This window comes from Salmo salar, chromosome 09, assembly GCF_965601325.2.
Source record: "Salmo salar chromosome 09, fSalSal1, whole genome shotgun sequence".
In the NCBI taxonomy this organism is placed as follows: domain Eukaryota; kingdom Metazoa; phylum Chordata; class Actinopteri; order Salmoniformes; family Salmonidae; genus Salmo; species Salmo salar.
In genome coordinates this window covers 45,305,711-45,318,678 of record NC_138299.1, presented here as the reverse complement: position 1 = coordinate 45,318,678, position 12,968 = coordinate 45,305,711, and the positions used below count along the sequence as shown (strand labels likewise).

Genomic DNA, 12,968 nt, shown 5'->3' with positions numbered 1-12,968 from the left:
CTGTCTCTCTCTCTCTCCCTCCACCATTTCAACAGAGTCCTGATAATAACAGACTATAATACTGTCTCTCTCTCTCCCTTCACCATTTCAACAGAGTCCTGATAATAACAGACTATAATACTGTCTCTCTCTCTCTCTCTCTCTCTCTCTCCACCATTTCAACAGAGTCCAGATAATAACAGACTATCATACTGTCTCTCTCTCTCTCCACCATTTCAACAGAGTCCAGATAATAACAGACTATAATACTGTCTCTCTCTCCCTCCCTCCACCATTTCAACAGAGTCCTGATAATAACAGACTATAATACTGTCTCTCTCTCTCTTCCTCCACCATTTCAACAGAGTCCTGATAATAACAGACTATAATACTGTCTCTCTCTCTCTCTCTCTCTCTCTCTCTCCACCATTTCAACAGAGTCCTGATAATAACAGACTCTAATACTGTCTCTCTCTCTCTCCCTCCACCATTTCAACAGAGTCCTGATAATAACAGACTATAATACTGTCTCTCTCTCTCTCTCCACCATTTCAACAGAGTCCTGATAATAACAGACTATCATACTGTCTCTCTCTCTCTCCCTCCACCATTTCAACAGAGTCCTGATAATAACAGACTATAATACTGTCTCTCTCTCCCTCCCTCCACCATTTCAACAGAGTCCTGATAATAACAGACTATAATACTGTCTCTCTCTCCCTCCCTCCACCATTTCAACAGAGTCCTGATAATAACAGACTATAATACTGTCTCTCTCTCCCTCCCTCCACCATTTCAACAGAGTCCTGATAATAACAGACTATCATACTGTCTCTCTCTCTTCTCATCCTGAACGGCTCAAAGCGTACATGGGGGACAGACAGGTAGATTTAACCGCTCTGTCACTAGTTGGTTCAAATCTTTGCATTGAAATAGTCAACTGGAATATGTGCCTGATGCTCCATTGCTAAATTCATAAAGCCCAATCAAGTCTATGACATCTCAGGCAATGACAACCTTACGTAGCGCTATAATGCTTCATAACAGGGCGGCTCAGCGGATAACTCAGTTTGTGGGGCTGATTAAAGACAGACTAGAGGACAGAGGCAGAGCGAACAACATTAAATCAAGGAGATGGATAGATCAGGAAACCGTCAGTCAACATATTCACAACCTCCACAAAACTTAACAACACCCCTTCAGTCAAAGAGAGGGCTTCACTGCGCTGAACGGATACGCTCCATGCACCAATACGCACTCTTAGCTGATTCTATTAGCCTAGTGTCGCTAGTTCAAAGCCCACTCAACGGCTACCACCCTGTGCTTGAGAGAAGAAGTCTGTAATTGGATATTTGGAAAAGTATTGACCTGGGTGGGAGGGTTTCTCAAAGTCTTGGTAGCTAAAGAACTACGGTATTAGTCTTCACAACCAAGCCTCATAGCCGTGAAAGAGTTACAACTATAAAAGTGATGTTTGACAGGTCAATATCCTACGTTTGAACGAACAACATTAGTGAAATAAAGAAGGTATTATCTTAGGAGTGGCGCGAGCCTAGGTAAACAATAACATTGTACTTATGCACACAGTACTTTGAGAAAGGGTCTGAATACTTATGTAAATGTGAATATTTCAGTTTTACATTTTAAATACATGTGCAAAACATTTCTAAAAACAGGTTTTCGTTTTATTATTATGGGGTATTGTGTCTAGATTGATGAGGGGAAAAAAATAATTTAATCAATTTTAGAATAAGGCTGTAACGTAACAAAATGTGGAAAAAGTCAAGGGGTTTGAATACTTTCCGAAAGCACAGTACTACAACCAAGCACTGAACCCCCACCCACTTCTTCTTCAGTGCTTTAACTGGTGGAGTGCTAGCCTACAGACACACGTGGTATTGCTGAAGCTCAACGTTTACATTTTTTTTATTTAACCTTTATTTAACTAGGCAGGTCAGTTAATAAGAACAAATTCTTATTTACAATGACAGTCTACCCCGGCCAAACCCGGACGACGCTGGGCCAATTGTGCACCACCCTATGGAACTCCCAATCAAGGCCAGATGTGATGCAGCCTGTATTCAAACCAGGTACTGCAGTGACACCTCTTGCACTGAGATGCAGTATCTTAGACCACTGTGCCACTCAGGAGCATACTAGACTATAGAAGGTATGTTTATAACAGCCATACATATTAAATACATGTTGTGGTCTAGGATTATAGACAGTGTTGGCGTCACATGGTCCATGGTTATGTATGTGAAGCTACCTACTTCCAGGAGGCTGCTGAGGGGAGGACGGCTCATAATAATGGCCGGAACGGAGCAAATGGAACGGCATCAAACACATGGATAACGTGTTAGATGTATTTGATACCATTTCACCTATTCCTCTCCAGCCATTACCACGAGCATGTTCTCCTCAATTAAGGTGCCACCAACCTCCTGTGGACCTACTCATGTATAATACATGCTGGAATATTGACCCTTCATCCTCTGTCTGTTTATACAATTTAAAGCACTCAGGAAACAGACACAGTCACAGATTGACGGTACATTTAAAGCACTATTCAGCCATTGTCTTCAAGGAAGTAGGAGTGTTGTAGAACTGAGGCTAGTCCCTTGACTGGGAGGAGTCTATCTCTAAAACGTAAGGAGATGTGCTTTTTTTCTAAAACAAATAATGTAATACTGAACCAAAAATTCAACTTTACTACAAAGGAAGTACAAGTGCTTATATTCCACTCGGAAATTAGGAAGTTTAATTTGTCTCTCTATTAGAATAAGAGAACTTTGTATGTGCGTGTGTGTATGCGTGCGTGCATGTGTGCGTGTGTGTGTGCGTGTGTGTGTGTGTGTGTGTGTGTGTGTGTGTGTGTGTGTGTGTGTGTGTGTGTGTGTGTGTGTGTGTGTGTGTGTGTAATGTTGACCTTACCTCCTCAACCATGGCCAGCATACGCCGAGTGCTCTCCAGCGACTGTGGAGAGAAAACACCCATATTAGAGAGTTGTCATATGAATCTCTTCTCTACTACTGTACTGTACCACACACCTGGTGATGAATACACCTAGTGATGAATACACCTGGTGGTGAATCTCTTCTCTACTACTGAACTGTACCACACACCTGGTGATGAATACACCTGGTGATGAATACACCTGGTGGTGAATCTCTTCTCTACTACTGAACTGTACCACACACCTGGTGGGGCATACACCTGCTGGGGCATATACCTGCTGGGGCATACACCTGGTGGGGCATACACCTGGTGGGGCATACTCCTGCTGGGGCATACACCTGGTATACCATATGATTAACATTGACAAACAGTCAGCTATATCATTAACAAAGCATTAACATATTAGCATTGACACTCAGTGAGCTATACCATTAACATAGCATTAACATTGACACACAGTGAGCTATATCATTACCATATCATTAACATATTAACATTGACCCACGGTGATCTACCAAGTCTTCACATTCCCACTGGATTTTTGACCAGTTCTCCTCACTCTTTCCCTCCTTTTCCATCTATCCCCCTTTCCATACATATATTTCCCTCTAAATGTGTTTATTTATCTCACTCGATCTCCCTCTCCTCTGCTCTACTTCTCCCTTCCCCTCCTCAATCTCCCTCCCTCCCTCCCTCCCTCCCTCCCTCCCTCCCTCCCTCCCTCCCTCCCTCCCTCCCTCCCTCCCTCCCTCCCATTCCTTTACTTATCCAATCTCTCTCTCTCTCATCTCCCTGTCTCTCCAGAGCCGGCTGGATTACATTATCCCTTCCTGAAAGTTTAATAGGTCCGTTTGAGCTAGTGTATATTCTGGCCATCTGAATTAAGGCTGTGCCCCACTCAGAAAGTACAGGCTAGAGAGATGTACAGTTAACACTGTCTAAAACACCATGGGAACATGTACACAGTAGGATAAATAACCCATAACCATGACACTTAGTTTATGACAAATATAGTTTATGTCTGACTAAAGGTAGTTGACACGCAGGGCTTGATAACAGAGAGAGGAGAATAGTGAGAGAATAACAGTGACGTGGATAACAAGACAAGTGAACCAGGGATTAATGTGAGATAATTAATGTGAGATTATAACGCATTGTCAATCTGTGATCAAATGAACCCAAGGACAGTAGGCTACATGCGACAGTATGTTAGGGTGAGATATTAGACAATGCATTCTGTTACCGACCTCAGATGCCACACGTTCACCCTGCGGGGCGACAGACGGGGGGATCATAATAATGCATCATATTACACTTTTCCCAAAGATGCAGGAAAGTTCACAAGACAAGAGATGTATCTGTGTCGATGTGTGATTATATCAAATGTTGTCATCCCTTTGATTATCAACCCAGACCAGACTGAGGGCCATTTTAGAAAAATTACTACCTGTGCCATGCAAGGTTTTGGTCCACCAACCGAGTCAAATACTCAAGTGATCTTGACACGAAGTTGGATTTGGCTGATAATGGGCAAATATCTGAATGTCTGTTATTATTGACACCAAGCAGGCAGTCCTAGGGCTGGCACTACCTCAAAGAGTCAACAAAGGTCCTGTCATGCAACAGATTGACGTTTATTGTCATGTGTCTTGTCCTGGAGGTAGAACTGAGTGGTTTCTGCTAAATGGGCCAGCTGCAAAGTCAAAATTGGCTACAGTGGCTTGCGAAAGTATTCACCCCCCTTGGCATTTTTCCTATTTTGTTGCCTTACAACCTGGAATTAAAATATATTTTTTGGGGGGGTTTGTGTCATTTGATTTACACAACATGCCTACCACTTTGAAGATGCAAAATATTTTTTCTTGTGAAACAAACAAGAAATAATACAAAAAAATGAAAACTTCAGCGTGCATAACTATTCACTCGCAAAGTCAATACTTTGTAGAGCCACCTTTTGCAGCAATTACAGCTGTAAGTCTCTTGGGTTATGTCTCTATAAGCTTGGCACATCTAGCCACTGGGATTTTTGCCCGTTCTTCAAGGCAAAACTGCTCCAGCTCTTTCAAGTTGAGAGGTTCCGCTGGTGTACAGCAATCTTTAAGTCATACCACAGATTCTCAATTGGATTGAGGTTTGTGCTTTGACTAGGCCATTCCAACACATTTAAATGTTTCCCCTTAAATTACTCGAGTGTTGCTTTAGCAGTATGCTTATGGTCATTGTCCTGCTGGAAAGTGAACCTCCATCCCAGTCTCAGTCTCTGGAAGACTGAAACAGGTTTCCCTCAAGAATTTCCCTGTATTTAGCGCCATCCATCATTCCTTCAATTCTGACCAGTTTCCCAGTCCCTGCCGATTAAAAACATCCCCACAACATGATGCTGCCACCATCATGCTTCACTGTGGGGATGGTGTTCTCTGGGCGATGAGAGGTGTTGGGTTTGCACCAGACATAGCGTTTTTCGTGATGGCCAAAAAGCTCAATTTTAGTCTCATCTGACCAGAGTACCTTCTTCCATAAGTTTGGGGAGTCTCCCACGTGCCTTTTGGTGAACACCAAATGTGTTTGCTTATTTTTTTTCTTTAAGCAATGGCTTTTTCTGGCCACTCTTTCATAAAGCCCAGTTCTGTGGATTGTATTGCTTAAAGTGGTTCTATGGACAGATACTCCAATCTCCGCTGTGGAGCTTTGCAGCTCCTTCAGGGTTTTCTTTGGTCTTCTTGTTGCCGCTCTGATTAATTCCCTCCTTGCCTGGTCCGTGAGTTTTGGTGGGCAGCCCTCTCTTGGCAGGTTTGTTGTGGTGCCATATTCTTTCCATTTTTTTTATAATGGATTTAATGGTGCACCGTGGGATGTTCAAAGTTTTGGATATTTTTTTATAACCCAACCCTGATTGGTACTTCTCCACAACTTTGTCCCTGACCTGTTTGGAGAGCTCCTTGGTTTTCATGGTGCCGCTTGCTTGGTGGTGCCCCTTGCTTAGTGGTGTTGGAGACTCTGGGGCCTTTCAGAACAGATGTATATATACTGAAATCATGTGACACTTAGATTGCACACAGGTGGACTTTATTTAACTAATTATGTGACTTCTGAAGGTAATTGGTTGGACCAGATCTTATTTAGGGGCTTCATAGCAAAGGGGGTGAATACATATGCACGCACCACTTTTCCGTGTTTTATTTTTTAGAATTTAAAAAAAAAGGTTATTTTTTAAATTTCACTTCACCAATTAGGATTATTTTGTGTATGTCCATTACATAAAATCTAAATAAAAATCCATTTAAATTACAGGTTGTAATGCAACAAAATAGGAAAAGCACCAAGGGAGATGAATACTTTTGTATGGCACTGTATATCCTAAAAATGTATGTAAACAAATATTAGCTCTTTGGTCTTAATTTAGAGTTAGGGTAAGGCGTTAGGGTTAGGTTTAAGGTTAGGGTTAGGTTTAAAATTTGATAACTTTGTGGTTGTACCAGCTAGTGACCACTCTGTCTCTAGTAGGCTACATGAGTCATCCCAATATGGCTGCCTCAAAGCATAAATACAGGATCTATCATGATTTGCATACACAGATTTGATCTCTTTCTATCCATGTAAGCAGGACTAAAAGGGTAAGTGTAGCTAGATAAATATTAACAAAGCTCATTGTCAAAGTAAAACACAATCTGTTAACTTATACAGATTGTAAAATACAAGGTAAATAGTAGGCTAGAGATAGCAATGTGCTGTACATTCTTCATTAAATAAACACACACGCACAAATGTACACACGTACAATGTATCAGACCAAAAACAAAATGGTCTGTTTCAGGCAGGGTCTGGTTGACTCAGCTTAGCTTAGAGCAATACAGTCTATTTATAGTCAAACAGCACTCAAACATCTTTCTAATTCATGACTTGCATAACCCCACATAGCCTCTCTTCCCTCAAGTACAGTTTGTTTTACAGCGTAGCTAAAGTGGGACGAAAAAGTTGACAGAGCTCTGATATGCAATAAAGATGCTTAATTGTCTCCTTCTGTCTCAGGTGTGGAGCTCAAGGCCCATGTTCAGAAAAACATCTCAGAGTACAAGTGCTGATCCCCCTGTCCGTATTCAACCATCATTATGATCTAAAAGGCAAATTAAATCCTAAAATCAGCACTCGTACTCTGAGACGCTTTCAAATATGATGTGGATCTCATTTGTGTTCATGAAACAATGAAGGTCTACTGTGAGCCGTCACTCAGGTTGGAAATGTGTGTGAGGTGTGTGTGTGAGGTGTGTGTGGTAGGTGTCTTTGTGTGTGTTTTTACCTCATCAGCTATCTGGTCCGCCTTCGTCTGCAGGTTTTCCAGCTCATTGCGCATGTCCGCTTCATCTGCCATGGCTTTTGGGTTGTGAGATGGGCGTCGGCCTCCAAACAATGAGAAAAGTGGCTGCTATTGTAAAAACTGAGAGAGAGAGAGAGAGAGAGAGAGAGAGAGAGAGAGAGAGAGAGAGAGAGAGAGGTAGAGAGAGAGGTAGAGAGAGAGGTAGAGAGAGAGAGAGAAGAAAGAGCGGAGGTAGAGAGGTAGAGAGAGAGAAGAAAGAGCGGAGGTAGAGAGGTAGAGAGAGAGAGAGAAGAAAGAGCGGAGGTAGAGAGGTAGAGAGAGAGAGAGAAGAAAGAGCGGAGGTAGAGAGGTAGAGAGAGAGAGAAGAAAGAGCGGAGGTAGAGAGGTAGAGAGAGAGAGAGAAGAAAGAGCGGAGGTAGAGAGAGAAGCAGAGAGGGAAAGAGAAAATAACAACCACGGTAAGTATCATCACATTAGTGTTTGATGGCGATTAACAGAAAAAAATGTTCACTTAGAGTTGCTTAGAGATTATATATATGCAGAGAGATCACACACGTCAAGCTGCATTTCAGATACTGTAGGATAGGACGTTTCTTTGATAATGAATCTAGTCTACCATTAAGCATTGTGGATGGCTCACAGTTATCCCAGTTCTCAAAGTTTTGAGTCAAACAAGTAAAACATTTGCGACCACCTTAACTGAAGCATCGTTTAGACCAGGGATGGGCAACCCCAGTCCTCGGGGGCCTGATTGATGTCACACTGTTGCCCCAGCTAACACTGAATCCAATAATTAACTAATCATGATTTTCAGTTAAGAATGCAATTAGTTTAATTAGCTGTGTTTACTAGGGATGGGGGGAAAGTGTGACACTGCTCCGGCCCCCCTTAGGACTGGAGTTGCCCCTCCCTGGTCTAGTCTCATCTCTCGTGGACAGATATATTTGCGTAAAACGTAGGATCTGTCGGGAATGAATGGGATGCGTGGGATAACAAGTAGCAGTAATTCCAGTGTTTGGGTTTTTGTCACTGGTTAGTTGGACTTAACAGGATGGGGCTTTGGCAGAGAGTTTCCTTTTGTGAGGGTGGAGACTTTGCATACTGGAACTCTCCATTTTTTTAAAACATGTATAGAGCTAGAATTTAATCACACAGCTGACCAAATTACGTAAGATTTCAGTTATGGGTTAACCTGAGATTAAGATCAGACAGACACAGCAGCCAAATCCCGCAAGGAAGAGTCCTTCCCTCTCTCTTATCCTTCCTGTGGTATCCCAGTCTGGTCTCCCTCACTGCTCTGAGAGATGCATATAATAGTTGAGATGGGTTCAGTCAGGCCTTTACACTAAAACCAGCACCCCTGGTAGGATTAAGTGTTATTGTCACTGTGTAATGGTAATGCTCCTGTCAAGGGTCTCCTCTCTGCCTCCCAGACAGATGGCTTTAGCTCCCACTTCTCTTTGAGAGCATTGGAAATCCATATCCATCCCTGGCTACCTTTCTCCAGGGAAATTAGAAACTTATCTCAAGTGTTTCCATAGGAGAGCGGGAGAGGGGGAGGTAGATTTTAAACTGAGAGGAGTTGGCAGATTTTTGTTTGTAATACAGGTTTTATTTCAGTTCACTTCAATCTGTTATTTATGATTTATATTTACATAAGCGGAGCCTGGTTTCCCGGTTTTCCGGAGCCTACTCCTTATCCAAAAAGCATATATATATTTCAGGTAATTTTTACGCCCTTTTTTCCCCCAATTTCGTGATTACGATATTGTCTCATCGTTGCAACCCCCAACAGCCAAACCCTCCCCTAACCCGGACGACAGTGTGTTGGTGTAAAGGTTAAAATGCTGTGGAATTACTGGTCATGCTCTAGATTGGTTTATAAATTACCTATCAAATTGTACACAATGTGTAATGGCGGATGGTTGTAAATCCATAGAGTCCTCACTGGTGAGGACCTGCCTGTTGTAAGGCAGGTCCTCACCAGACATCACCGGCAACAACGTTGCCTATGTGCACAAACCCACCGTCGCTGGACCAGACAGGACTGGCAAAAAGTGCTCTTCACTGACGAGTCGCAGTTTTGTCTCACCAGGGGTGATGGTCAGATTCGTGTTTATCGTCGAAGGAATGAGCGTTACACTGAGGCCTGTACTCTGCAGCGGGATACATTTGGAGGTGGAGGGTCCGTCATGGTCTGGGGCGGCGTGTCACAGCATCATCGGACTGAGCTTGTTGTCACTGCAGGCAATCTCAACGCTGTGTGTTACAGGGAAGACATCCTCCTCCCTTATGTGGTACCCTTCCTGCAGGTTCATCCTGACATGCCCCTCCAGTATGACAATGCCACCAGTCATACTGCTCGTTCTGTGCGTGATTTCCTGCAAGACAGGAATGTCAGTGTTCTGCCATGGCCAGCGAAGAGCCCGATCTCAATCCCATTGAGCACATCTGGGACCTGTTGGATCGGAGGGTGAGGGCTAGGGCCATTCCCCCCAGAAATGTCCTGGAACTTGCAGGTGCCTTGGTGGAAGAGTTGCATAACATCTCACAGCAAGAACTTGCTAATCTGGTGCAGTCCATGAGGAGGAGATGCACTGCAGTGCTTAATGCAGCTGGTGGCCACACCAGATACTGACTGTTACTTTTGATTTTGACCCCCCTTTGTTCAGGGACGCATTATTCCATTTCTATGAGTCACATGTCTGTGGAACTTCTTCAGTTTATGTCTCAGTTGTTGAATGTTGTTATGATCATACAAATATTTACACATGTTAAGTTTTCTGAAAATAAACGCAGTTGACAGTGAGAGGACATTTCTTTTTTTTGCTGAGTTTATATATGGAGGCCTCAACCACTACCCTGAGAGCACTTGATTCAGTATATCATGAGGCCCTCAAGTTCATTACCAATCAAACACATCTAACACATCATTGTGATCTCTAGAGCACCGTTGGCTGGTCATCATTGACCTTGTATAGGCCATATTGGGTAAAATGCCACTTTATCGCTGTTATTTTTTAATCAGGTCAGAAAAATAAATATAATTTACGGTCCCATTCTGATTTGCTTTTAACAATACCAAGAATTAGAACAGGTCATGGAAGAAATAGTTTTAGTTACTCAGCTCCGTGGTCCTGGAATTCTCTCCTGAACATTTAAAAATGTACCGATTTAGTCATGTTGGTGGTGTTTAAACACTTGGTCGATGTAAGTATATAGAATAGAATAGTGTAATTGTCTTTAGGACAGCTGGTTTTTAGTTCTGACATTTGTATTTCTTTACATAATATGTAATTGTTGTACTATAAGTGTCTATAGTTTTGTTCAATGTATTGTCAGTATATGTAAGTTGTTTTGTCTGACATTTTCTTCCCCCTGCTGCTGTTGGACCAGGTCTGTCTTGAAAAATAGACTTGATCTCTATGAGAAAAATCTGTTTAAACAAAGGTTAAATTAAAATGTAAAATGAAAACATCTAGGCCTATACATCTTTACTTAAAATAACATCTAGGCATATACATCATTACTTTAAATAACATCTAGGCCTATACAGCTTTACTTTAAATAACATCTAGGCCTATACAGTTTTACTTTAACTAACACCTAGGCCTATACAGCTTTACTTTAAATAACATCTAGGCCTATACAGCTTTACTTTAAATAACATCTAGTCCTATACAGCTTTACTTTAAATAACATCTAGGCCTATACAGCTTTACTTTAAATAACATCTAGGTCTATACAGCTTTATTTTAAAACATCTAGGCCTATACAGCTTTACTTTAAATAACATCTATGCCTATACAGCTTTACTTTAAGTAACATCTAGGCCTATACAGCTGTACTTTAAATAACATCTAGGCCTATACAGATTTACTTTAAGTAACATCTAGGCCTATAGATGATGTACTTCAAATAACATCTAGGCCTACACAGCTTTACTTTAAATAACATCTAGCACTATACAGATTTACTTTAAATAATATCTAGGTCTATACATGATGTAGTTTAAATACATTATACTATACGTTATTCCATTAACATAAAAACATAAACAACACTACACTTTGTAATTCTAAGTTCAGTTGTCATAATGACATGTCTTTTTTGAAAACCTGTTTGGAAGACGATGATCTGAACTCAACAAATAGCCAATTTATCTGCTGAGTGATGTATATCTTTCTTTCTCTGAGATGCTTTGATGTCGGGACAGACGGAAAACCATAACATGTGACTGCTGTCAAGTACACAGCATCGGAACACGGTAAGAACCAGCGTTTGTTTGAGGTCAACGATAACGTTTCTATTTCCATGCACTTGGAGGCAGGCGGCCAGACACTCAATGTTTCAAAGACGTGGAAACGTTATTTATGAAAAATGAGTTTGGTTGTTATTCCTCATTGGAGGATGTACAATGTGTAGGATCTTATTATGATCACCCTGTTGCTGCAGGATTGTTTTTCTTCTGTGAGAAACTGGTAAAATGAAGATACTACATACATACATAGGGAAAATCATGAGAGAGAGAGAGCGAGAGCGAGAGAGAAAGAACAAGTGAAAGAGAGTGATTACCAATTGAATCAGAGTCCAATTCAACCAAATCAAGTTATTTTCAGGTGTGGGGGTAGGCAGGGTCAGGTGATCCTATGATTTAATGTCAGATAATGTCTTTCCACTCCCTCTCTCTTTCTACCCCATTTCCCCCCTCTTTCCTTCCCTCTCTCTCCCTCTGCGTCTCCTGAGTCGTCCGTAGATCTTTAATAATTTAGTATTGGATCTGAAAGGAACAGTAGCCCACAGTACAGGATAGTCAGACTTAAAAGCCTCTCCCTCCTTTCTCTCTTCTGTTCTCTCTCTCTCTCTCTCTCTGTCTCTCTCTCTCTCTCTCTCTGTCTCTCTCTCTCTCTCTCTCTCTCTGTCTGTCTCTTTCTCTCCTTCTTCCCCCCTTCTTCTGCTCTCCCCCTCTCTCGCTTATCATTCCTTCTTCCTTGTTCATTTCCTCCTCTCCTCTGCCAATTAATTTATTTCAGAGCACATTCCTCCTCTTCTCCATCATTCGATCTCTCTCTTTCAGCTGGCTTCTGTCCTCCATCATCTCACTTTCTCACGTGAATGTCCCTTTCCTTTTCTCTGCCACTCTCTTCTACACTTTATTTCTCTCTCTTTCTTTATTATGTCTCTCTCTCTGTCTTTCTCTCTCTCTTTTTCCCTCTCTGTCTATTTCTCTATCTCTCATTCTCTCTCGCTCAATCTCTTTTTACTTCTTTACCATTTCATTTCACTGTGAGGGAAATGTTGATCTCCTCATTGTTTGTTTTCAGTTGTCTGTTGTCAGATTTTCCCTCCTGCTCTTTCCTCCTCTCATAAGTAATTTCTCTCCTTTCCAGTTGATTACCCTTCCCTCTATTACATCTATCCATCATCTATCCATTATTTTCCCCCTGTCCTCTTTCTTCTCCTCCTCCTCCTCCTCTCCTTTTCTTCCTCTTCTCTCACACTCACACCCTTTCCCAGGTCAAAGACAGAGACAGCTGATAGGCTTCTATGTGTTGACTACTCTCCAGTTGTCATTCAGATGAACACTAAGACATCATCATAATTGCCCCTTTCAACTCAATACCACAGAATGGTACCTAAAAGTTCAAACATGGTTATATTTAACATCAATTTTGGTAGTGTTCTATGAATATTTTCCAACTGCTTTGACATTGGG

At 41.8% G+C, this 12,968-nt stretch overlaps 1 protein-coding gene across 5 annotated transcripts in view; it reads right to left on the bottom strand.

The window, feature by feature from the left end:
* LOC106611384 (synaptosomal-associated protein 25-B) overlaps positions 1 to 12,968 on the bottom strand; it is a 74,717-nt gene that overhangs the window by 34,936 nt on the left and 26,813 nt on the right. For 3 of the 5 annotated variants that reach the window (XM_014211548.3, XM_014211547.3, XM_082955796.1), the window contains 3 exons: positions 7,235 to 7,372; positions 4,185 to 4,205; positions 2,914 to 2,955 (listed from right to left, as the gene is read on the bottom strand). In XM_014211548.3, the coding sequence (XP_014067023.1) occupies positions 2,914 to 2,955; positions 4,185 to 4,205; positions 7,235 to 7,306 (135 nt within the window). In that variant the 5' untranslated portion in view covers positions 7,307 to 7,372. The remainder of the gene's footprint in view (positions 1 to 2,913; positions 2,956 to 4,184; positions 4,206 to 7,234; positions 7,373 to 12,968) is intronic. The other 2 variants (XM_014211550.3, XM_014211549.3) reach the window with 1 other exon arrangement.